At 48.3% G+C, this 23,133-nt stretch overlaps 1 protein-coding gene and 2 long non-coding RNA genes across 12 annotated transcripts in view; all 3 read right to left on the bottom strand.

Annotated features, from left to right (window-relative positions):
- Window positions 1–1,343: 1,343 nt before the first annotated feature.
- Window positions 1,344–3,169, bottom strand: LOC127917835 (uncharacterized). The gene is made up of 3 exons (XR_008097844.1): window positions 3,025–3,169; window positions 1,640–1,774; window positions 1,344–1,379 (listed from the first exon to the last, which is right to left on the bottom strand). It is a non-coding gene; the product is annotated as an uncharacterized LOC127917835 (long non-coding RNA).
- A 609-nt stretch (window positions 3,170–3,778) lies between these two features.
- The window catches only part of LOC118383563 (condensin complex subunit 3-like), a 65,041-nt gene continuing 45,686 nt past the window's right edge, over window positions 3,779–23,133 (bottom strand). Inside the window, exons 14-15 of the mRNA XM_052500894.1 lie at window positions 12,375–12,494; window positions 3,779–3,817 (exon numbers count right to left, since the gene is read on the bottom strand). Of these exons, the coding sequence (XP_052356854.1) occupies window positions 3,794–3,817; window positions 12,375–12,494 (144 nt within the window). The 3' untranslated portion in view covers window positions 3,779–3,793. The remainder of the gene's footprint in view (window positions 3,818–12,374; window positions 12,495–23,133) is intronic.
- LOC127917836 (uncharacterized) lies at window positions 4,989–9,199 on the bottom strand. 10 transcript variants are annotated; one of them, XR_008097854.1, is made up of 3 exons: window positions 8,996–9,199; window positions 6,798–6,840; window positions 4,989–5,035 (listed from the first exon to the last, which is right to left on the bottom strand). It is a non-coding gene; the product is annotated as an uncharacterized LOC127917836 (long non-coding RNA). The 10 variants fall into 10 exon arrangements; XR_008097849.1 differs by having other exon boundaries at window positions 9,041–9,199; XR_008097853.1 differs by lacking the exon at window positions 4,989–5,035 and adding an exon at window positions 5,169–5,215.

Raw genomic sequence — 23,133 nt, 5'->3', positions numbered from 1 at the left:
AGGGTCAGTAAACTCATCTAGCTGGGCCCTACAGAACACAGAGAGGGTCTATACCTCATCTAGCTGGGCGTCTACAGAGAGACACCTAGTAAACACATCTAGCTGGGCCCTGATCTACAGAGAGACAGAGGGTCTATACCTCATCTAGCTGGGCTATCTACAGAGAGACAGAGGGGTCAATACCTCATCTAGCTGGGCGATCTACAGAGACAGAGAGGGTCATACCTCATCTAGCTGGGCGATCTAAGAGAGACAGAGGGTCTATACACTCATCTAGCTGGGCGATCTACAGAGAGACAGAGAGGGTCAATACCTCATCTAGCTGGGCGATCTACAGAGAGACAGAGAGGGTCTATACACTCATCTGAGCTGGGCGATCTACAGAGAGACAGAGAGGGTCTATAAACACCTCATCTAGCTGGGCGATCTACAGAAGACAGAGAGGGTCTATAATATACCTCATCTAGCTGGGCGATCTACAGAGAGACAGAGAGGGTCTATACCTCATCTAGCTGGGCGATCTACAGAGAGACAGAGAGGGTCATAATATACACATCTGAGCTGGGCGATCTACAGAGAGACAGAGAGGGTCTATATACCTCATCGAGCTGGGCGATCTACAGAGAGACAGAGAGGGTCTATACCTCATCTAGCTGGGCTATCTACAGAGAGACAGAGAGGGTCTATACCTCATCTAGCTGGGCGATCTACAGAGAGACAGAGAGGGTCTATACTCATCTAGCTGGGCGATCTACAGAGAGACAGAGGGTCTATACCTCATCTAGCTGGGCGATCTACAGAGAGACAGAGAGGGTCTATACCTCATCTAGCTGGGCGATCTACAGAGAGACAGAGAGGGTCTATACCTCATCTAGCTGGGCGATCTACAGAGAGACAGAGAGGGTCAATACCTCATCTAGCTGGGCGATCTACAGAGAGACAGAGAGGGTCTATACCTCATCTAGCTGGGCTATCTACAGAGAGACAGAGAGGGTCTATAATATACCTCATCGAGCTGGGCGATCTACAGAGAGACAGAGAGGGTCTATAATATACCTCATCTAGCTGGGCGATCTACAGAGAGACAGAGAGGGTCTATAATATACCTCATCGAGCTGGGCGATCTACAGAGAGACAGAGAGGGTCTATACCTCATCTAGCTGGGCTATCTACAGAGAGACAGAGAGGTCTATAATATACCTCATCTAGCTGGGCGATCTACAGAGAGACAGAGAGGGTCTATACCTCATCAGCTGGGCGATCTACAGAGAGACAGAGAGGGTCTATACATCATCTAGCTGGGCGATCTACAGAGAGACAGAGAGGGTCTATACCTCATCTAGCTGGGCTATCTACAGAGAGACAGAGAGGGTCTATACCTCATCTAGCTGGGCGATCTACAGAGAGACAGAGAGGGTCTATACCTCATCTAGCTGGGCGATCTACAGAGACAGAGAGGGTCAATACCTCATCTAGCTGGGCTATCTACAGAGAGACAGAGGGTCTATACCTCATCTAGCTGGGCTATCTACAGAGAGACAGAGAGGGTCTATACCTCATCGAGCTGGGCGATCTACAGAGAGACAGAGGGTTTATACCTCATCTAGCTGGGCGATCTACAGAGACAGAGGGTCTATACCTCATCTAGCTGGGCTATCTACAGAGAGACAGAGAGGGTCTATACCTCATCTAGCTGGGCGATCTACAGAGAGACAGAGAGGGTCTATACCTCATCTAGCTGGGCGATCTACAGAGAGACAGAGAGGGTCAATACCTCATCTAGCTGGGCTATCTACAGAGAGACAGAGGGTCAATACCTCATCTAGCTGGGCGATCTACAGAGAGACAGAGAGGTCTATACCTCATCTAGCTGGGCGATCTACAGAGAGACAGAGAGGTCTATACCTCATCTAGCTGGGCGATCTACAGAGAGACAGAGAGGGTCAATACCTCATCTAGCTGGGCGTCTACAGAGAGACAGAGAGAGGTCTTCATCTAGCTGGGCGATCTACAGAGACAGAGAGGGTCTATACCTCATCTAGCTGGGCGATCTACAGAGAGACAGAGAGGGTCTATACCTCATCTAGCTGGGCGATCTACAGAGAGACAGAGGGGTCTATACCTCATCTAGCTGGGCGATCTACAGAGAGACAGAGAGGGTCAATACCTCATCTAGCTGGGCTATCTACAGAGAGACAGAGAGGGTCAATACCTCATCTAGCTGGGCGATCTACAGAGAGACAGAGAGGGTCAATACCTCATCTAGCTGGGCTATCTACAGAGAGACAAGAGGGGTCTATACCTCATCTAGCTGGGCGATCTACAGAGAGACAGAGGGGTCTATACCTCATCTAGCTGGGCGATCTACAGAGACAGAGAGGGTCTATACCTCATCTAGCTGGGCGTCTACAGAGAGACAGAGAGGGTCTATACCTCATCTAGCTGGGCGATCTACAGAGAGACAGAGAGGGTCTATACCTCATCTAGCTGGGCGATCTACAGAGAGACAGAGAGGGTCTATACCTCATCTAGCTGGGCGATCTACAGAGAGACAGAGAGGGTCTATAATATACCTCATCTAGCTGGGCGATCTACAGAGAGACAGAGAGGGTCAATACCTCATCTAGCTGGGCGATCTACAGAGAGACAGAGAGGGTTTATACCTCATCTAGCTGGGCAGATCTACAGAGAGACAGAGGGGTTTATACCTCATCTAGCTGGGCGATCTACAGAAAGACAGAGAGGGGTTTATACCTCATCTAGCTGGGCGATCTACAGAGAGACAGAGAGGGTCTATACCTCATCTAGCTGGGCGATCTACAGAGAGACAGAGAGGGTCTATACCTCATCTAGCTGGGCGATCTACAGAGAGACAGAGAGGGTCTATACCTCATCTAGCTGGGCGATCTACAGAGAGACAGAGAGGGTCTATACCTCATCTAGCTGGGCGATCTACAGAAAGACAGAGAGGGTCTATACCTCATCTAGCTGGGCTATGTACAGAGAGACAGAGAGGGTCAATACCTCATCTAGCTGGGCTATCTACAGAGAGACAGAGAGGGTCAATACCTCATCTAGCTGGGCGATCTACAGAGAGACAGAGAGGGTCAATACCTCATCTAGCTGGGCTATCTACAGAGAGACAGAGAGGGTCTATACCTCATCTAGCTGGGCGATCTACAGAGAGACAGAGAGGGTCTATAATATACCTCATCTAGCTGGGCGATCTACAGAGAGACAGAGAGGGTCTATACCTCATCTAGCTGGGCGATCTACAGAGAGACAGAGAGGGTCTATACCTCATCTAGCTGGGCGATCTACAGAGAGACAGAGAGGGTCTATACCTCATCTAGCTGGGCGATCTACAGAGAGACAGAGAGGGTCTATACCTCATCTAGCTGGGCGATCTACAGAGAGACAGAGAGGGTCTATACCTCATCTAGCTGGGCTATCTACAGAGAGACAGAGAGGGTCAATACCTCATCGAGCTGGGCGATCTACAGAGAGACAGAGAGGGTCTATAATATACCTCATCTAGCTGGGCGATCTACAGAGAGACAGAGAGGGTCTATACCTCATCTAGCTGGGCGATCTACAGAGAGACAGAGAGGGTTTATACCTCATCTAGCTGGGCGATCTACAGAGAGACAGAGAGGGTCAATACCTCATCTAGCTGGGCGATCTACAGAGAGACAGAGAGGGTCTATACCTCATCTAGCTGGGCGATCTACAGAGAGACAGAGAGGGTCAATACCTCATCTAGCTGGGCGATCTACAGAGAGACAGAGAGGGTCTATACCTCATCGAGCTGGGCGATCTACAGAGAGACAGAGAGGGTCTATACCTCATCTAGCTGGGCGATCTACAGAGAGACAGAGGGTCTATAACTCATCTAGCTGGGCTATCTACAGAGAGACAGAGAGGGTCTATACCTCATCAGCTGGGCGATCTACAGAGAGACAGAGAGGGTCTATAATATACCTCATCTAGCTGGGCGATCTACAGAGAGACAGAGAGGGTCTATACCTCATCTAGCTGGGCGATCTACAGAGAGACAGAGAGGGTCTATAATATACCTCATCTAGCTGGGCGATCTACAGAGAGACAGAGAGGGTCAATACCTCATCTAGCTGGGCTATCTACAGAGAGACAGAGAGGGTCTATACCTCATCTAGCTGGGCTATCTACAGAGAGACAGAGAGGGTCAATACCTCATCTAGCTGGGCGATCTATCAGAGGGTCTATACCTCATCTAGCTGGGCGATCTACAGAGAGACAGAGAGGGTCAATACCTCATCTAGCTGGGCTATCTACAGAGAGACAGAGAGGGTCTATACCTCATCTAGCTGGGCTATCTACAGAGACAGAGAGGGTCTATACCTCATCTAGCTGGGCGATCTACAGAGACAGAGGGTCTATACCTCATCTAGCTGGGCGATCTACAGAGACAGAGAGGGTCAATACCTCATCTAGCTGGGCTATCTACAGAGAGACAGAGAGGGTCTATACCTCATCTAGCTGGGCTATCTACAGAGAGACAGAGAGGGTCTATACCTCATCTAGCTGGGCGATCTACAGAGAGACAGAGGGTCTATACCTCATCTAGCTGGGCGATCTACAGAGAGACAGAGGGTCTATACCTCATCTAGCTGGGCGATCTACAGAGAGACAGAGAGGGTCAATACCTCATCTAGCTGGGCATCTACAGAGAGACAGAGAGGGTCTATACCTCATCTAGCTGGGCGATCTACAGAGAGACAGAGAGGGTCAATACCTCATCTAGCTGGGCGATCTACAGAGAGACAGAGAGGGTCTATACCTCATCTAGCTGGGCAATCTACAGAGAGACAGAGGGGTCTATACCTCATCGAGCTGGGCGATCTACAGAGAGACAGAGGGTCTATACCTCATCTAGCTGGGCGATCTACAGAGAGACAGAGGGTCTATACCTCATCTAGCTGGGCGATCTACAGAGACAGAGGGTCTATACCTCATCTAGCTGGGCGATCTACAGAGAGACAGAGAGGGTCTATACCTCATCTAGCTGGGCTATCTACAGAGAGACAGAGAGGGTCTATACCTCATCTAGCTGGGCGATCTACAGAGAGACAGAGAGGGTCTATACCTCATCTAGCTGGGCGATCTACAGAGAGACAGAAAGGGTCAATACCTCATCTAGCTGGGCGATCTACAGAGAGACAGAGAGGGTCTATACCTCATCTAGCTGGGCTATCTACAGAGAGACAGAGAGGGTCTATACCTCATCTAGCTGGGCGATCTACAGAGAGACAGAGAGGGTCTATACCTCATCTAGCTGGGCGATCTACAGAGAGACAGAGAGGGTCTATACCTCATCTAGCTGGGCGATCTACAGAGAGACAGAGAGGGTCTATAATATACCTCATCTAGCTGGGCGATCTACAGAGAGACAGAGAGGGTCAATACCTCATCTAGCTGGGCGATCTACAGAGAGACAGAGAGGGTCTATAATATACCTCATCTAGCTGGGCTATCTACAGAGAGACAGAGAGGGTCTATACCTCATCTAGCTGGGCGATCTACAGAGAGACAGAGAGGGTTTATACCTCATCTAGCTGGGCGATCTACAGAGAGACAGAGAGGGTCTATACCTCATCTAGCTGGGCTATGTACAGAAAGACAGAGAGGGTTTATACCTCATCTAGCTGGGCGATCTACAGAGAGACAGAGAGGGTCTATACCTCATCTAGCTGGGCGATCTACAGAGAGACAGAGAGGGTCTATACCTCATCTAGCTGGGCGATCTACAGAAAGACAGAGAGGGTTTATACCTCATCTAGCTGGGCGATCTACAGAGAGACAGAGAGGGTCTATACCTCATCTAGCTGGGCGATCTACAGAGAGACAGAGAGGGTCTATACCTCATCTAGCTGGGCTATCTACAGAGAGACAGAGAGGGTCTATACCTCATCTAGCTGGGCGATCTACAGAAAGACAGAGAGGGTCTATACCTCATCTAGCTGGGCTATGTACAGAGAGACAGAGAGGGTCAATACCTCATCTAGCTGGGCTATCTACAGAGAGACAGAGAGGGTCTATACCTCATCTAGCTGGGCTATCTACAGAGAGACAGAGAGGTCAATACCTCATCTAGCTGGGCTATCTACAGAGAGACAGAGAGGGGTCAATACCTCATCTAGCTGGGCGATCTACAGAGAGACAGAGAGGGTCTATACCTCATCTAGCTGGGCGATCTACAGAGAGACAGAGAGGGTCTATACCTCATCTAGCTGGGCGATCTACAGAGAGACAGAGAGGGTCTATACCTCATCTAGCTGGGCGATCTACAGAGAGACAGAGAGGGTCTATACCTCATCTAGCTGGGCGATCTACAGAGAGACAGAGAGGGTCTATACCTCATCTAGCTGGGCTATCTACAGAGAGACAGAGAGGGTCAATACCTCATCTAGCTGGGCGATCTACAGAGAGACAGAGAGGGTCACCTCATCTAGCTGGGCGATCTACAGAGAGACAGAGAGGGTCTATACCTCATCTAGCTGGGCGATCTACAGAGAGACAGAGAGGGTTTATACCTCATCTAGCTGGGCGATCTACAGAGAGACAGAGAGGGTCAATACCTCATCTAGCTGGGCTATCTACAGAGAGACAGAGAGGGTCTATACCTCATCTAGCTGGGCGATCTACAGAGAGACAGAGAGGGTCAATACCTCATCTAGCTGGGCGATCTACAGAGAGACAGAGAGGGTCTATACCTCATCGAGCTGGGCGATCTACAGAGAGACAGAGAGGGTCTATACCTCATCTAGCTGGGCTATCTACAGAGAGACAGAGGGTCTATACCTCATCTAGCTGGGCTATCTACAGAGAGACAGAGAGGGTCTATACCTCATCTAGCTGGGCGATCTACAGAGAGACAGAGAGGGTCTATAATATACCTCATCTAGCTGGGCGATCTACAGAGAGACAGAGAGGGTCTATAATATACCTCATCTAGCTGGGCTATCTACAGAGAGACAGAGAGGGTCTATATACCTCATCTAGCTGGGCTATCTACAGAGAGACAGAGAGGGTCTATACCTCATCTAGCTGGGCGATCTACAGAGAGACAGAGAGGGTCTATAATATACCTCATCTAGCTGGGCGATCTACAGAGAGACAGAGGGTCTATACCTCATCTAGCTGGGCGATCTACAGAGAGACAGAGAGGGTCTATAATATACCTCATCTAGCTGGGCGATCTACAGAGAGACAGAGAGGGTCTATAATATACCTCATCTAGCTGGGCGATCTACAGAGAGACAGAGGGTCTATACCTCATCTAGCTGGGCGATCTACAGAGAGACAGAGGGTCTATACCTCATCTAGCTGGGCGATCTACAGAGAGACAGAGAGGGTCTATACCTCATCTAGCTGGGCTATCTACAGAGAGACAGAGAGGGTCAATACCTCATCTAGCTGGGCGATCTACAGAGAGACAGAGGGTCTATACCTCATCTAGCTGGGCTATCTACAGAGAGACAGAGAGGGTCAATACCTCATCTAGCTGGGCGATCTACAGAGAGACAGAGAGGGTCTATACCTCATCTAGCTGGGCGATCTACAGAGAGACAGAGAGGGTCTATAATATACCTCATCTAGCTGGGCTATCTACAGAGAGACAGAGAGGGTCAATACCTCATCTAGCTGGGCTATCTACAGAGAGACAGAGAGGGTCTATACCTCATCTAGCTGGGCGATCTACAGAGAGACAGAGAGGGTCAATACCTCATCTAGCTGGGCGATCTACAGAGAGACAGAGAGGGTCTATAATATACCTCATCTAGCTGGGCGATCTACAGAGAGACAGAGGGTCTATACCTCATCTAGCTGGGCGATCTACAGAGAGACAGAGAGGGTCAATACCTCATCTAGCTGGGCTATCTACAGAGAGACAGAGAGGGTCAATACCTCATCTAGCTGGGCTATCTACAGAGAGACAGAGAGGGTCTATACCTCATCTAGCTGGGCGATCTACAGAGGACAGAGAGGGTCTATAATATACTCATCTAGCTGGGCGATCTACAGAGAGACAGAGAGGGTCAATACCTCATCTAGCTGGGCGATCTACAGAGAGACAGAGAGGGTCTATACCTCATCTAGCTGGGCTATCTACAGAGAGACAGAGAGGGTCAATACCTCATCTAGCTGGGCGATCTACAGAGAGACAGAGGGTCTATACCTCATCTAGCTGGGCGATCTACAGAGAGACAGAGAGGGTCTATACCTCATCTAGCTGGGCGATCTACAGAGAGACAGAGAGGGTCTATACCTCATCTAGCTGGGCTATCTACAGAGAGACAGAGAGGGTCAATACCTCATCTAGCTGGGCTATGTACAGAGAGACAGAGGGTCTATACCTCATCTAGCTGGGCTATCTACAGAGAGACAGAGAGGGTCAATACCTCATCTAGCTGGGCTATCTACAGAGAGACAGAGAGGGTCTATACCTCTCATCTAGCTGGGCGATCTACAGAGAGACAGAGAGGGTCTATAATATACCTCATCTAGCTGGGCGATCTACAGAGAGACAGAGAGGTCTATACCTCATCTAGCTGGGCGATCTACAGAGAGACAGAGAGGGTCTATACCTCATCTAGCTGGGCTATCTACAGAGAGACAGAGAGGGTCTATAATATACCTCATCTAGCTGGGCGATCTACAGAGAGACAGAGAGGGTCTATACCTCATCTAGCTGGGCTATCTACAGAGAGACAGAGAGGGTCTATAATATACCTCATCTAGCTGGGCGATCTACAGAGAGACAGAGGGGTCTATACCTCATCTAGCTGGGCGATCTACAGAGAGACAGAGAGGGTCTATACCTCATCTAGCTGGGCGATCTACAGAGAGACAGAGGGGTCAATACCTCATCTAGCTGGGCTATCTACAGAGAGACAGAGAGGGTCTATACCTCATCTAGCTGGGCGATCTACAGAGAGACAGAGAGGGTCTATACCTCATCTAGCTGGGCGATCTACAGAGAGACAGAGAGGGTCTATACCTCATCTAGCTGGGCGATCTACAGAGAGACAGAGAGGGTCTATACCTCATCTAGCTGGGCGATCTACAGAGAGACAGAGAGGGTCTATACCTCATCTAGCTGGGCGATCTACAGAGAGACAGAGGGTCTATACCTCATCTAGCTGGGCGATCTACAGAGAGACAGAGAGGGTCTATAATACCTCATCTAGCTGGGCGATCTAGAGAGGAGAGAGGGTCTATACCTCATCTAGCTGGGCTATCTACAGAGAGACAGAGGGGTCTATAATATACCTCATCTAGCTGGGCTCATCTACAGAGAGACAGAGAGGGTCTATAATATACCTCATCTAGCTGGGCGATCTACAGAGAGACAGAGGGGTCTATACCTCATCTAGCTGGGCTATCTACAGAGGACAGAGGGGTTTATACCTTATCTAGCTGGGCGATCTACAGAGAGACAGAGAGGGTGACCTCATCTAGCTGGGCGATCTACAGAGACAGAGGGTGACCTCATCTAGCTGGGCTATCTACAGAGACAGAGGGTGACCTCATCTAGCTGGGCTATCTACAGAGACAGAGGGTGACCTCATCTAGCTGGGCCATCTACAGAGACAGAGGGCGACCTCATCTAGCTGGGCCATCTACAGAGACAGAGGGTGACCTCATCTAGCTGGGCTATCTACAGAGACAGAGGGTGACCTCATCTAGCTGGGCCATCTACAGAGACAGAGGGCGACCTCATCTAGCTGGGCCATCTACAGAGACAGAGGGCAGACCTCATCTAGCTGGGCCATCTACAGAGACAGAGGGCGACCTCATCTAGCTGGGCTATCTACAGAGACAGAGGGACCTCATCTAGCTGGGCCATCTACAGAGACAGAGGGTGAACTCATCTAGCTGGGCTATCTACAGAGACAGAGGGTGACCTCATCTAGCTGGGCTATCTACAGGGACAGAGGGTGACCTCATCTAGCTGGGCTATCTACAGAGACAGAGGGCGACCTCATCTAGCTGGGCTATCTACAGAGAGACAGAGGGCTATTTACAGGTTTATACCTCATCTAGCTGGGCGATCTACAGAGACAGAGGGGTGACCTCATCTAGCTGGGCTATCTACAGAGACAGAGGGTGACCTCATCTAGCTGGGCCATCTACAGAGGACAGAGGGTGACCTCATCTAGCTGGGCTATCTACAGGGACAGAGGGTGACCTCATCTAGCTGGGCTATCTACAGAGACAGAGGGTGAACTCATCTAGCTGGGCTATTTACAGAGTCAGAGGGTGACCTCATCTAGCTGGGCTATCTACAGAGACAGAGGGTGACCTCATCTAGCTGGGCCATCTACAGAGACAGAGGGTGAACTCATCTAGCTGGGCTATCTACAGGGACAGAGGGTGACCTCATCTAGCTGGGCTATCTACAGAGACAGAGGGTGACCTCATCTAGCTGGGCTATCTACAGAGACAGAGAGCGACCTCATCTAGCTGGGCTATCTACAGAGACAGAGGGCGACCTCATCTAGCTGGGCTATCTACAGGGACAGAGGGTGACCTCATCTAGCTGGGCTATCTACAGGGACAGAGGGTGACCTCATCTAGCTGGGCTATCTACAGGGACAGAGGGCGACCTCATCTAGCTGGGCTATCTACAGGGACAGAGGGTGACCTCATCTAGCTGGGCTATCTACAGGGACAGAGGGTGACCTCATCGAGCTGGGCTATCTACAGAGACAGAGGGCGACCTCATCGAGCTGGGCTATCTACAGAGACAGAGGGCGACCTCATCTAGCTGGGCTATCTACAGAGAGACAGAGGGCGACCTCATCTAGCTGGGCTATCTACAGAGAGACAGAGGGCGACCTCATCTACAGGGACAGAGGGTGGTACTGACCTCATCTACAGGGACAGAGGGTGGTACTGACCTCATCTACAGGGACAGAGGGTGGTACTGACCTCATCTACAGGGACAGAGGGTGGTACTGACCTCATCTACAGGGACAGAGGGTGGTACTGACCTCATCTACAGGGACAGAGGGTGGTACTGACCTCATCTACAGAGACAGAGGGTGATACTGACCTCATCTACAGGGACAGAGGGTGGTACTGACCTCATCTACAGGGACAGAGGGTGGTACTGACCTCATCTACAGGGACAGAGGGTGGTACTGACCTCATCTACAGGGACAGAGGGTGGTACTGACCTCATCTACAGGGACAGAGGGTGGTACTGACCTCATCTACAGGGACAGAGGGTGGTACTGACCTCATCTACAGGGACAGAGGGTGGTACTGACCTCATCTACAGAGACAGAGGGTGGTACTGACCTCATCTACAGAGACAGAGGGTGGTACTGACCTCATCTACAGGGACAGAGGGTGGTACTGACCTCATCTACAGGGACAGAGGGTGATACTGACCTCATCTACAGGGACAGAGGGTGGTACTGACCTCATCTACAGAGACAGAGGGTGGTACTGACCTCATCTACAGGGACAGAGGGTGGTACTGACCTCATCTACAGGGACAGAGGGTGGTACTGACCTCATCTACAGGGACAGAGGGTGATACTGACCTCATCTACAGGGACAGAGGGTGATACTGACCTCATCTACAGGGACAGAGGGTGATACTGACCTCATCTACAGGGACAGAGGGTGGTACTGACCTCATCTACAGAGACAGAGGGTGGTACTGACCTCATCTACAGAGACAGAGGGTGATACTGACCTCATCTACAGAGACAGAGGGTGGTACTGACCTCATCTACAGAGACAGAGGGTGATACTGACCTCATCTACAGAGACAGAGGATGATACTGACCTCATCTACAGGGACAGAGGGTGGTACTGACCTCATCTACAGGGACAGAGGGTGGTACTGACCTCATCTACAGGGACAGAGGGTGATACTGACCTCATCTACAGGGACAGAGGGTGATACTGACCTCATCTACAGGGACAGAGGGTGGTACTGACCTCATCTACAGGGACAGAGGGTGGTACTGACCTCATCTACAGGGACAGAGGGTGGTACTGACCTCATCTACAGGGACAGAGGGTGGTACTGACCTCATCTACAGGGACAGAGGGTGGTACTGACCTCATCTACAGGGACAGAGGGTGGTACTGACCTCATCTACAGAGACAGAGGGTGGTACTGACCTCATCTACAGGGACAGAGGGTGGTACTGACCTCATCTACAGGGACAGAGGGTGGTACTGACCTCATCTACAGGGACAGAGGGTGGTACTGACCTCATCTACAGGGACAGAGGGTGGTACTGACCTCATCTACAGGGACAGAGGGTGGTACTGACCTCATCTACAGGGACAGAGGGTGATTATTGTGGTACCTGCAGCAGCAGCACCAGATGTGTGTTGACCAGGTCTTTGCTGTGCAGAGCACACGTCCCCAAACACACGACTGCCATGTTCCTCACCGCTGGCTGGGCGTTGGATATACTGGGCAGGATCTGACAGGAGGGAGGAGAGGGAGGGGGTGGAGGAAGGGAGGGAGAGAGAGGGAGGGGAGAGAGGGAGGGAGGGAGAGGGAGGAGGAAGGGAGGAGGGAGGGAGGGAGGGAGAGAGGGAGGGAGAGGGAGGGGGGGGAGGGAGAGGGAGGGGGGAGAGGGAGAGGGAGGGAGGAGGGGGAGGGAGGAGAGGGAGGGGGGAGGGAGGAGAGGGAGGGGAGGGAGGGGAGAGGGAGGGAGGGAGGGAGGGGGAGAGGGAGGGAGGGGGAGGAGAGGGAGGGAGGGAGGGAGGAGGAGGGAGGGAGGAGAGGGAGGAGGGGAGGGAGGGAGGGAGGGAGGAGAGGGAGGGAGGAGGGGGAGGGGGAGGGGAGGAGAGGGAGGGAGGGGGAGGGAGGGAGGAGAGGGAGGGAGAGGGAGGGGGGGTGGAGGAAGGGAGGGAGAGAGGGAGGGGAGAGAGGGGGAGGGAGGGGGGAGGGGGAGGGAGGGAGGAGGGGGGAGGGAGAGGGAGGGAGGGAGGAGAGGGAGGGAGGAGAGGGGAGGAGAGGGAGGGAGGGAGAGGAGGGAGGAGAGGGGAGGGAGGAGAGGGGAGAGGGAGGGGGGAGGGGGAGAGGGAAGGGAGGGGGTGGAGGAAGGGAGGGAGAGAGGGAGGGGAGGGAGAGAGAGGGGAGGGGGAGGAGAGGAGGGAGGGAGGGGAGGGAGGGAGGGGGAGGGGGAGGGGAGGGAGGGAGGGAGAGGAGAGGGAGAGGGAGGGAGAGGGAGGGAGGGAGGGGGGGAGGGAGGGAGAGGGAGGAGAGGGAGGGAGAGGGGAGGAGAGGAGGGGGGGAGAGAGGGGGGAGGGGAGGAGGGAGGGGGGGAGAGGGATGGGAGGGGGGAAGAGGAGGGAGGGAGAGGAGAGGGAGGGAGAGGGAGGAGAGGGAGGGAGGGAGAGGAGGAGAGGGAGGGAGAGGGAGGAGAGGGGAGAGGGGGGAGGGGGGGAGGGAGGGAGGGGAGGGGGAGAGGGAGGGAGGGAGGGGAGGGAGGGGAGAGGGAGGGAGGGAGGGAGGGAGGGGAGAGGGAGGGAGGGAGGGAGGGGAGGAGGAGAGGGAGGGAGAGGGAAGGAGGGAGGGAGAGGGGAAGGAGGGAGAGGGAGGGAGGGAGTTAGATTAGACAGTATAGTACCAGAGAGGAGAGGAGAGCTGACATGGTGGATCCTATACATTAGATTAGACAGTATAGTACCAGAGAGGAGAGTTGACATGGTGGATCCTATACATTAGATTAGACAGTATAGTACCAGAGAGGAGAGGAGAGCTGACATGGTGGATCCTATACATTAGATTAGACAGTATAGTACCAGAGAGGAGAGGAGAGCTGACATGGTGGATCCTATACATTAGATTAGACAGTATAGTACCAGAGAGGAGAGGAGAGCTGACATGGTGGATCCTATACATTAGATTAGACAGTATAGTACCAGAGAGGAGAGGAGAGCTGACATGATGGATCCTATACATTAGATTAGACAGTATAGTACCAGAGAGGAGAGGAGAGCTGACATGATGGATCCTATACATTAGATTAGACAGTATAGTACCAGAGAGGAGAGGAGAGCTGACATGGTGGATCCTATACATTAGATTAGACAGTATAGTACCAGAGAGGGAGAGCTGACATGGTGGATCCTACAGATTAGACAGTATAGTACCAGAGGAGGAGAGCTGACATGATGGATCCTATACATTAGATTAGACAGTATAGTACCAGAGAGGAGAGGAGAGCTGACATGATGGATCCTATACATTAGATTAGACAGTATAGTACCAGAGAGGAGAGCTGACATGGTGGATCCTATACATTAGATTAGACAGTATAGTACCAGAGAGGAGAGCTGACATGGTGGATCCTATACATTAGATTAGACAGTATAGTACCAGAGAGGAGAGGAGAGCTGACATGGTGGATCCTATACATTAGATTAGACAGTATAGTACCAGAGAGGAGAGGAGAGTACATGGTGGATCCTATACATTAGATTAGACAGTATAGTACCAGAGAGGAGAGGAGAGCTGACATGATGGATCCTATACATTAGATTAGACAGTATAGTACCAGAGAGGGAGAGTTGACATGGTGGATCCTATACATTAGATTAGACAGTATAGTACCAGAGAGGAGAGGAGAGTGACATGATGGATCCTATACATTAGATTAGACAGTATAGTACCAGAGAGGAGAGGAGAGCTGACATGGTGGATCCTATACATTAGATTAGACAGTATAGTACCAGAGAGGAGAGGAGAGCTGACATGATGGATCCTATACATTAGATTAGACAGTATAGTACCAGAGAGGAGAGGAGAGCTGACATGGTGGATCCTATACATTAGATTAGACAGTATAGTACCAGAGAGGAGAGGAGAGCTGACATGATGGATCCTATACATTAGATTAGACAGTATAGTACCAGAGAGGTGAGGAGAGCTGAGATCCTATACATTAGATTAGACAGTATAGTACCAGAGAGGAGAGGAGAGCTGACATGGTGGATCCTATACATTAGATTAGACAGTATAGTACCAGAGAGGAGAGGAGAGCTGACATGGTGGATCCTATACATTAGATTAGACAGTATAGTACCAGAGAGGAGAGGAGAGCTGACATGATGGATCCTATACATTAGATTAGACAGTATAGTACCAGAGAGGAGAGGAGAGCTGACATGATGGATCCTATACATTAGATTAGACAGTATAGTACCAGAGAGGAGAGGACATGGTGGATCCTATACATTAGATTAGACAGTATAGTACCAGAGAGGAGAGGAGAGCTGACATGATGGATCCTATACATTAGATTAGACAGTATAGTACCAGAGAGGAGAGCTGACATGGTGGATCCTATACATTAGATTAGACAGTATAGTACCAGAGAGGAGAGGAGAGTACATGATGGATCCTATACATTAGATTAGACAGTATAGTACCAGAGAGGAGAGCTGACATGGTGGATCCTATACATTAGATTAGACAGTATAGTACCAGAGAGGAGAGGAGAGCTGACATGGTGGATCCTATACATTAGATTAGACAGTATAGTACCAGAGAGGAGAGCTGACATGGTGGATCCTATACATTAGATTAGACAGTATAGTACCAGAGAGGAGAGGAGAGCTGACATGGTGGATCCTATACATTAGATTAGACAGTATAGTACCAGAGAGACAGAGAGGTGACATGGTGGATCCTATACATTAGATTAGACAGTATAGTACCAGAGAGGAGAGGAGAGCTGACATGGTGGATCCTATACATTAGATTAGACAGTATAGTACCAGAGAGGAGAGGAGAGCTGACATGGTGGATCCTATACATTAGATTAGACAGTATAGTACCAGAGAGGAGAGTTGACATGGTGGATCCTATACATTAGATTAGACAGTATAGTACCAGAGAGGAGAGAGCTGACATGGTGGATCCTATACATTAGATTAGACAGTATAGTACCAGAGAGGAGAGGAGAGCTGACATGATGGATCCTATACATTAGATTAGACAGTATAGTACCAGAGAGGAGAGCTGACATGGTGGATCCTATACATTAGATTAGACAGTATAGTACCAGAGAGGAGAGAGCTGACATGGTGGATCCTATACATTAGATTAGACAGTATAGTACCAGAGAGGAGAGCTGACATGGTGGATCCTATACATTAGATTAGACAGTATAGTACCAGAGAGGAGAGGAGAGCTGACATGGTGGATCCTAGATTAGACAGTATAGTACCAGAGAGAGAGGAGAGCTGACATGGTGGATCCTATACATTAGATTAGACAGTATAGTACCAGAGAGGAGGAGAGTTGACATGGTGGATCCTATACATTAGATTAGACAGTATAGTACCAGAGAGGAGAGGAGAGCTGACATGATGGATCCTATACATTAGATTAGACAGTATAGTACCAGAGAGGAGAGCTGACATGATGGATCCTATACATTAGATTAGACAGTATAGTACCAGAGAGGAGAGCTGACATGATGGATCCTATACATTAGATTAGACAGTATAGTACCAGAGAGGAGGAGAGTTGACATGATGGATCCTATACATTAGATTAGACAGTATAGTACCAGAGAGGAGAGGAGAGCTGACATGATGGATCCTATACATTAGATTAGACAGTATAGTACCAGAGAGGAGAGGAGAGCTGACATGGTGGATCCTATACATTAGATTAGACAGTATAGTACCAGAGAGGAGAGGAGAGCTGACATGGTGGATCCTATACATTAGATTAGACAGTATAGTACCAGAGAGGAGAGGAGAGCTGACATGGTGGATCCTATACATTAGATTAGACAGTATAGTACCAGAGAGGAGAGGAGAGCTGACATGGTGGATCCTATACATTAGATTAGACAGTATAGTACCAGAGAGGGAGAGGAGAGCTGACATGGTGGATCCTATACATTAGATTAGACAGTATAGTACCAGAGAGGAGAGGAGAGCTGACATGGTGGATCCTATACATTAGATTAGACAGTATAGTACCAGAGAGAGGAGAGGGAGGGACATGGTGGATCCTATACATTAGATTAGACAGTATAGTACCAGAGAGGAGAGGAGAGCTGACATGGTGGATCCTATACATTAGATTAGACAGTATAGTACCAGAGAGGAGAGGAGAGCTGACATGGTGGATCCTATACATTAGATTAGACAGTATAGTACCAGAGAGGAGAGGAGATCCTATACATTAGATTAGACAGTATAGACCAGAGAGAGAGAGTTGACATGGATCCTATACATTAGATTAGACAGTATAGTACCAGAGGGAGGGAGAGCTGACATGATGGATCCTATACATTAGATTAGACAGTATAGTACCAGAGAGGAGAGCTGACATGATGGATCCTATACATTAGATTAGACAGTATAGTACCAGAGAGGAGAGGAGAGCTGACATGGTGGATCCTATACATTAGATTAGACAGTATAGTACCAGAGAGGAGAGCTGACATGGTGGATCCTATACATTAGATTAGACAGTATAGTACCAGAGAGGAGAGGAGAGCTGACATGATGGATCCTATACATTAGATTAGACAGTATAGTACCAGAGAGGAGAGGAGAGCTGACATGGTGGATCCTATACATTAGATTAGACAGTATAGTACCAGAGAGGAGAGGAGAGCTGACATGGTGGATCCTATACATTAGATTAGACAGTATAGTACCAGAGAGGAGAGGAGAGCTGACATGGTGGATCCTATACATTAGATTAGACAGTATAGTACCAGAGAGGAGAGCTGACATGATGGATCCTATACATTAGATTAGACAGTATAGTACCAGAGAGGAGAGGAGAGCTGACATGGTGGATCCTATACATTAGATTAGACAGTATAGTACCAGAGAGGAGAGCTGACATGAGGATCCTATACATTAGATTAGACAGTATAGTACCAGAGAGGAGAGCTGACATGGTGGAGTGGAGAGAGGAGAGGAGAGCTGACCCTATACATTAGATTAGACAGTATAGTACCAGAGAGGAGAGGAGAGCTGACATGGTGGATCCTATACATTAGATTAGACAGTATAGTACCAGAGAGGAGAGGAGAGTTGACATGGTGGATCCTATACATTAGATTAGACAGTATAGTACCAGAGAGGAGAGGGAGCTGACATGATGGATCCTATACATTAGATTAGACAGTATAGTACCAGAGAGGAGAGGAGAGCTGACATGATGGATCCTATACATTAGATTAGACAGTATAGTACCAGAGAGGAGAGGAGAGCTGACATGGTGGATCCTATACATTAGATTAGACAGTATAGTACCAGAGAGGAGAGGAGCTGACATGATGGATCCTATACATTAGATTAGACAGTATAGTACCAGAGAGGAGAGCTGACATGATGGATCCTATACATTAGATTAGACAGTATAGTACCAGAGAGGAGAGCTGACATGGTGGATCCTATACATTAGATTAGACAGTATAGTACCAGAGAGGAGAGGAGAGCTGACATGGTGGATCCTATACATTAGATTAGACAGTATAGTACCAGAGAGGAGAGGAGAGCTGACATGATGGATCCTATACATTAGATTAGACAGTATAGTACCAGAGAGGAGAGGAGAGCTGACATGATGGATCCTATACATTAGATTAGACAGTATAGTACCAGAGAGGAGAGGAGAGCTGACATGATGGATCCTATACATTAGATTAGACAGTATAGTACCAGAGAGGAGAGGAGAGCTGACATGGTGGATCCTATACATTAGATTAGACAGTATAGTACCAGAGAGGAGAGGAGAGCTGACATGGTGGATCCTATACATTAGATTAGACAGTATAGTACCAGAGAGGAGAGGAGAGCTGACATGGTGGATCCTATACATTAGATTAGACAGTATAGTACCAGAGAGGAGAGGAGAGCTGACATGATGGATCCTATACATTAGATTAGACAGTATAGTACCAGAGAGGAGAGCTGACATGGTGGATCCTATACATTAGATTAGACAGTATAGTACCAGAGAGGAGAGCTGACATGATGGATCCTATACATTAGATTAGACAGTATAGTACCAGAGAGGAGAGGAGAGCTGACATGGTGGATCCTATACATTAGATTAGACAGTATAGTACCAGAGAGGAGAGCTGACATGATGGATCCTATACATTAGATTAGACAGTATAGTACCAGAGAGGAGAGCTGACATGATGGATCCTATACATTAGATTAGACAGTATAGTACCAGAGAGGAGAGCTGACATGATGGATCTATACATTAGATTAGACAGTATAGTACCAGAGAGGAGAGGAGAGCTGACATGATGGATCCTATACATTAGATTAGACAGTATAGTACCAGAGAGGAGAGGAGAGCTGACATGGTGGATCCTATACATTAGATTAGACAGTATAGTACCAGAGAGGAGAGAGCTGACATGGTGGATCCTATACATTAGATTAGACAGTATAGTACCAGAGAGGAGAGGAGAGCTGACATGATGGATCCTATACATTAGATTAGACAGTATAGTACCAGAGAGGAGAGCTGACATGATGGATCCTATACATTAGATTAGACAGTATAGTACCAGAGAGGAGAGAGAGAGCTGACATGGTGGATCCTATACATTAGATTAGACAGTATAGTACCAGAGAGGGAGAGCTGACATGATGGATCCTATACATTAGATTAGACAGTATAGTACCAGACCCTATACATTAGATTAGACAGTATAGTACCAGAGAGGAGAGGAGAGCTGACATGGTGGATCCTATACATTAGATTAGACAGTATAGTACCAGAGAGGAGAGGAGAGCTGACATGGTGGATCCTATACATTAGATTAGACAGTATAGTACCAGAGAGGAGAGGAGAGTGACATGATGGATCCTATACATTAGATTAGACAGTATAGTACCAGAGAGGAGAGGAGAGTTGACATGGTGGATCCTATACATTAGATTAGACAGTATAGTACCAGAGAGGAGAGGAGAGCTGACATGGTGGATCCTATACATTAGATTAGACAGTATAGTACCAGAGAGAGGAGGATGGATCCTATACATTAGATTAGAGAGTACCAGAGAGGAGAGGAGAGCTGACATGGTGGATCCTATACATTAGATTAGACAGTATAGTACCAGAGAGGAGGAGCTGACATGATGGATCCTATACATTAGATTAGACAGTATAGTACCAGAGAGGAGAGCTGACATGATGGATCCTATACATTAGATTAGACAGTATAGTACCAGAGAGGAGAGGAGAGGAGAGCTGACATGATGGATCCTATACATTAGATTAGACAGTATAGTACCAGAGAGGAGAGGAGAGCTGACATGATGGATCCTATACATTAGATTAGACAGTATAGTACCAGAGAGGAGAGGAGAGCACATGGTGGATCCTATACATATAGACCAGAGAGGAGAGCTGACATGATGGATCCTATACATTAGTATATAGTACCAGAGAGGAGAGGAGAGCTGACATGGTGGATCCTATACATTAGATTAGACAGTATAGTACCAGAGAGGAGGGAGAGCTGACATGATGGATCCTATACATTAGATTAGACAGTATAGTACCAGAGAGGAGAGGAGAGCTGACATGATGGATCCTATACATTAGATTAGACAGTATAGTACCAGAGAGGAGAGGAGAGTTGACATGGTGGATCCTATACATTAGATTAGACAGTATAGTACCAGAGAGGAGAGCTGACATGATGGATCCTATACATTAGATTAGACAGTATAGTACCAGAGAGGAGAGGAGAGCTGACATGGTGGATCCTATACATTAGATTAGACAGTATAGTACCAGAGAGGAGAGAGCTCCTATACATTAGATTAGACAGTATAGTACCAGAGAGGAGAGCTGACATGGTGGATCCTATACATTAGATTAGACAGTATAGTACCAGAGAGGAGAGGAGAGTGACATGGTGGATCCTATACATTAGATTAGACAGTATAGTACCAGAGAGGAGAGGAGAGCTGACATGGTGGATCCTATACATTAGATTAGACAGTATAGTACCAGAGAGAGGAGAGCTGACATGGTGGATCCTATACATTAGATTAGACAGTATAGTACCAGAGAGGAGAGGAGAGCTGACATGGTGGATCCTATACATTAGATTAGACAGTATAGTACCAGAGAGGAGAGACATGGTGGATCCTATACATTAGATTAGACAGTATAGTACCAGAGAGGAGAGGAGAGCATGGTGGATCCTATACATTAGATTAGACAGTATAGTACCAGAGAGAGAGAGCTGACATGGTGGATCCTATACATTAGATTAGACAGTATAGTACCAGAGAGGAGAGGAGAGCTGACATGGTGGATCCTATACATTAGATTAGACAGTATAGTACCAGAGAGGAGAGGAGAGCTGACATGGTGGATCCTATACATTAGATTAGACAGTATAGTACCAGAGAGGAGAGGAGAGCTGACATGGTAGATCCTATACATTAGATTAGACAGTATAGTACCAGAGAGGAGAGGAGAGCTGACATGGTGGATCCTATACATTAGATTAGACAGTATAGTACCAGAGAGGAGAGCTGACATGGTGGATCCTATACATTAGATTAGACAGTATAGTACCAGAGAGGAGAGGAGAGCTGACATGGTGGATCCTATACATTAGATTAGACAGTATAGTACCAGAGAGGAGAGGAGAGATTAGACAGTATAGTACCAGAGAGGAGAGGAGAGCTGATGGATCCTATACATTAGATTAGACAGTATAGTACCAGAGAGGAGAGGAGAGCTGACATGATGGATCCTATACATTAGATTAGACAGTATAGTACCAGAGAGAGAGAGAGCTGACATGGTGGATCCTATACATTAGATTAGACAGTATAGTACCAGAGAGAGGAGAGCTGACATGGTGGATCCTATACATTAGATTAGACAGTATAGTACCAGAGAGGAGAGGAGAGCTGACATGATGGATCCTATACATTAGATTAGACAGTATAGTACCAGAGAGGAGAGCTGACATGATGGATCCTATACATTAGATTAGACAGTATAGTACCAGAGAGGAGAGGAGAGCTGACATGATGGATCCTATACATTAGATTAGACAGTATAGTACCAGAGAGGAGAGGAGAGCTGACATGATGGATCCTATACATTAGATTAGACAGTATAGTACCAGAGAGGAGAGGAGAGCTGACATGGTGGATCCTATACATTAGATTAGACAGTATAGTACCAGAGAGGAGAGGAGAGCTGACATGGTGGATCCTATACATTAGATTAGACAGTATAGTACCAGAGAGGAGAGCTGACATGATGGATCCTATACATTAGATTAGACAGTATAGTACCAGAGAGGAGAGGAGAGCTGACATGATGGATCCTATACATTAGATTAGACAGTATAGTACCAGAGAGGAGAGGAGAGCTGACATGGTGGATCCTATACATTAGATTAGACAGTATAGTACCAGAGAGGAGAGGAGAGCTGACATGATGGATCCTATACATTAGATTAGACAGTATAGTACCAGAGAGGAGAGGAGAGCTGACATGATGGATCCTATACATTAGATTAGACAGTATAGTACCAGAGAGGAGAGAGAGCTGACATGGTGGATCCTATACATTAGATTAGACAGTATAGTACCAGAGAGGAGAGGAGAGCTGACATGGTGGATCCTATACATTAGATTAGACAGTATAGTACCAGAGAGGAGAGCTGACATGGTGGATCCTATACATTAGATTAGACAGTATAGTACCAGAGAGGAGAGGAGAGCTGACATGATGGATCCTATACATTAGATTAGACAGTATAGTACCAGAGAGGAGAGGAGAGCTGACATGGTGGATCCTATACATTAGATTAGACAGTATAGTACCAGAGAGGAGAGGAGAGCTGACATGATGGATCCTATACATTAGATTAGACAGTATAGTACCAGAGAGGAGAGGAGAGCTGACATGATGGATCCTATACATTAGATTAGACAGTATAGTACCAGAGAGGAGAGAGAGAGCTGACATGGTGGATCCTATACATTAGATTAGACAGTATAGTACCAGAGAGGAGAGGAGAGCTGACATGGTGGATCCTATACATTAGATTAGACAGTATAGTACCAGAGAGG

This window comes from Oncorhynchus keta, unplaced genomic scaffold (genome assembly GCF_023373465.1).
Source record: "Oncorhynchus keta strain PuntledgeMale-10-30-2019 unplaced genomic scaffold, Oket_V2 Un_contig_12248_pilon_pilon, whole genome shotgun sequence".
NCBI classification, from domain to species: Eukaryota; Metazoa; Chordata; class Actinopteri; order Salmoniformes; family Salmonidae; genus Oncorhynchus; species Oncorhynchus keta.
This window is presented reverse-complemented; position numbering and strand designations above follow the sequence as displayed.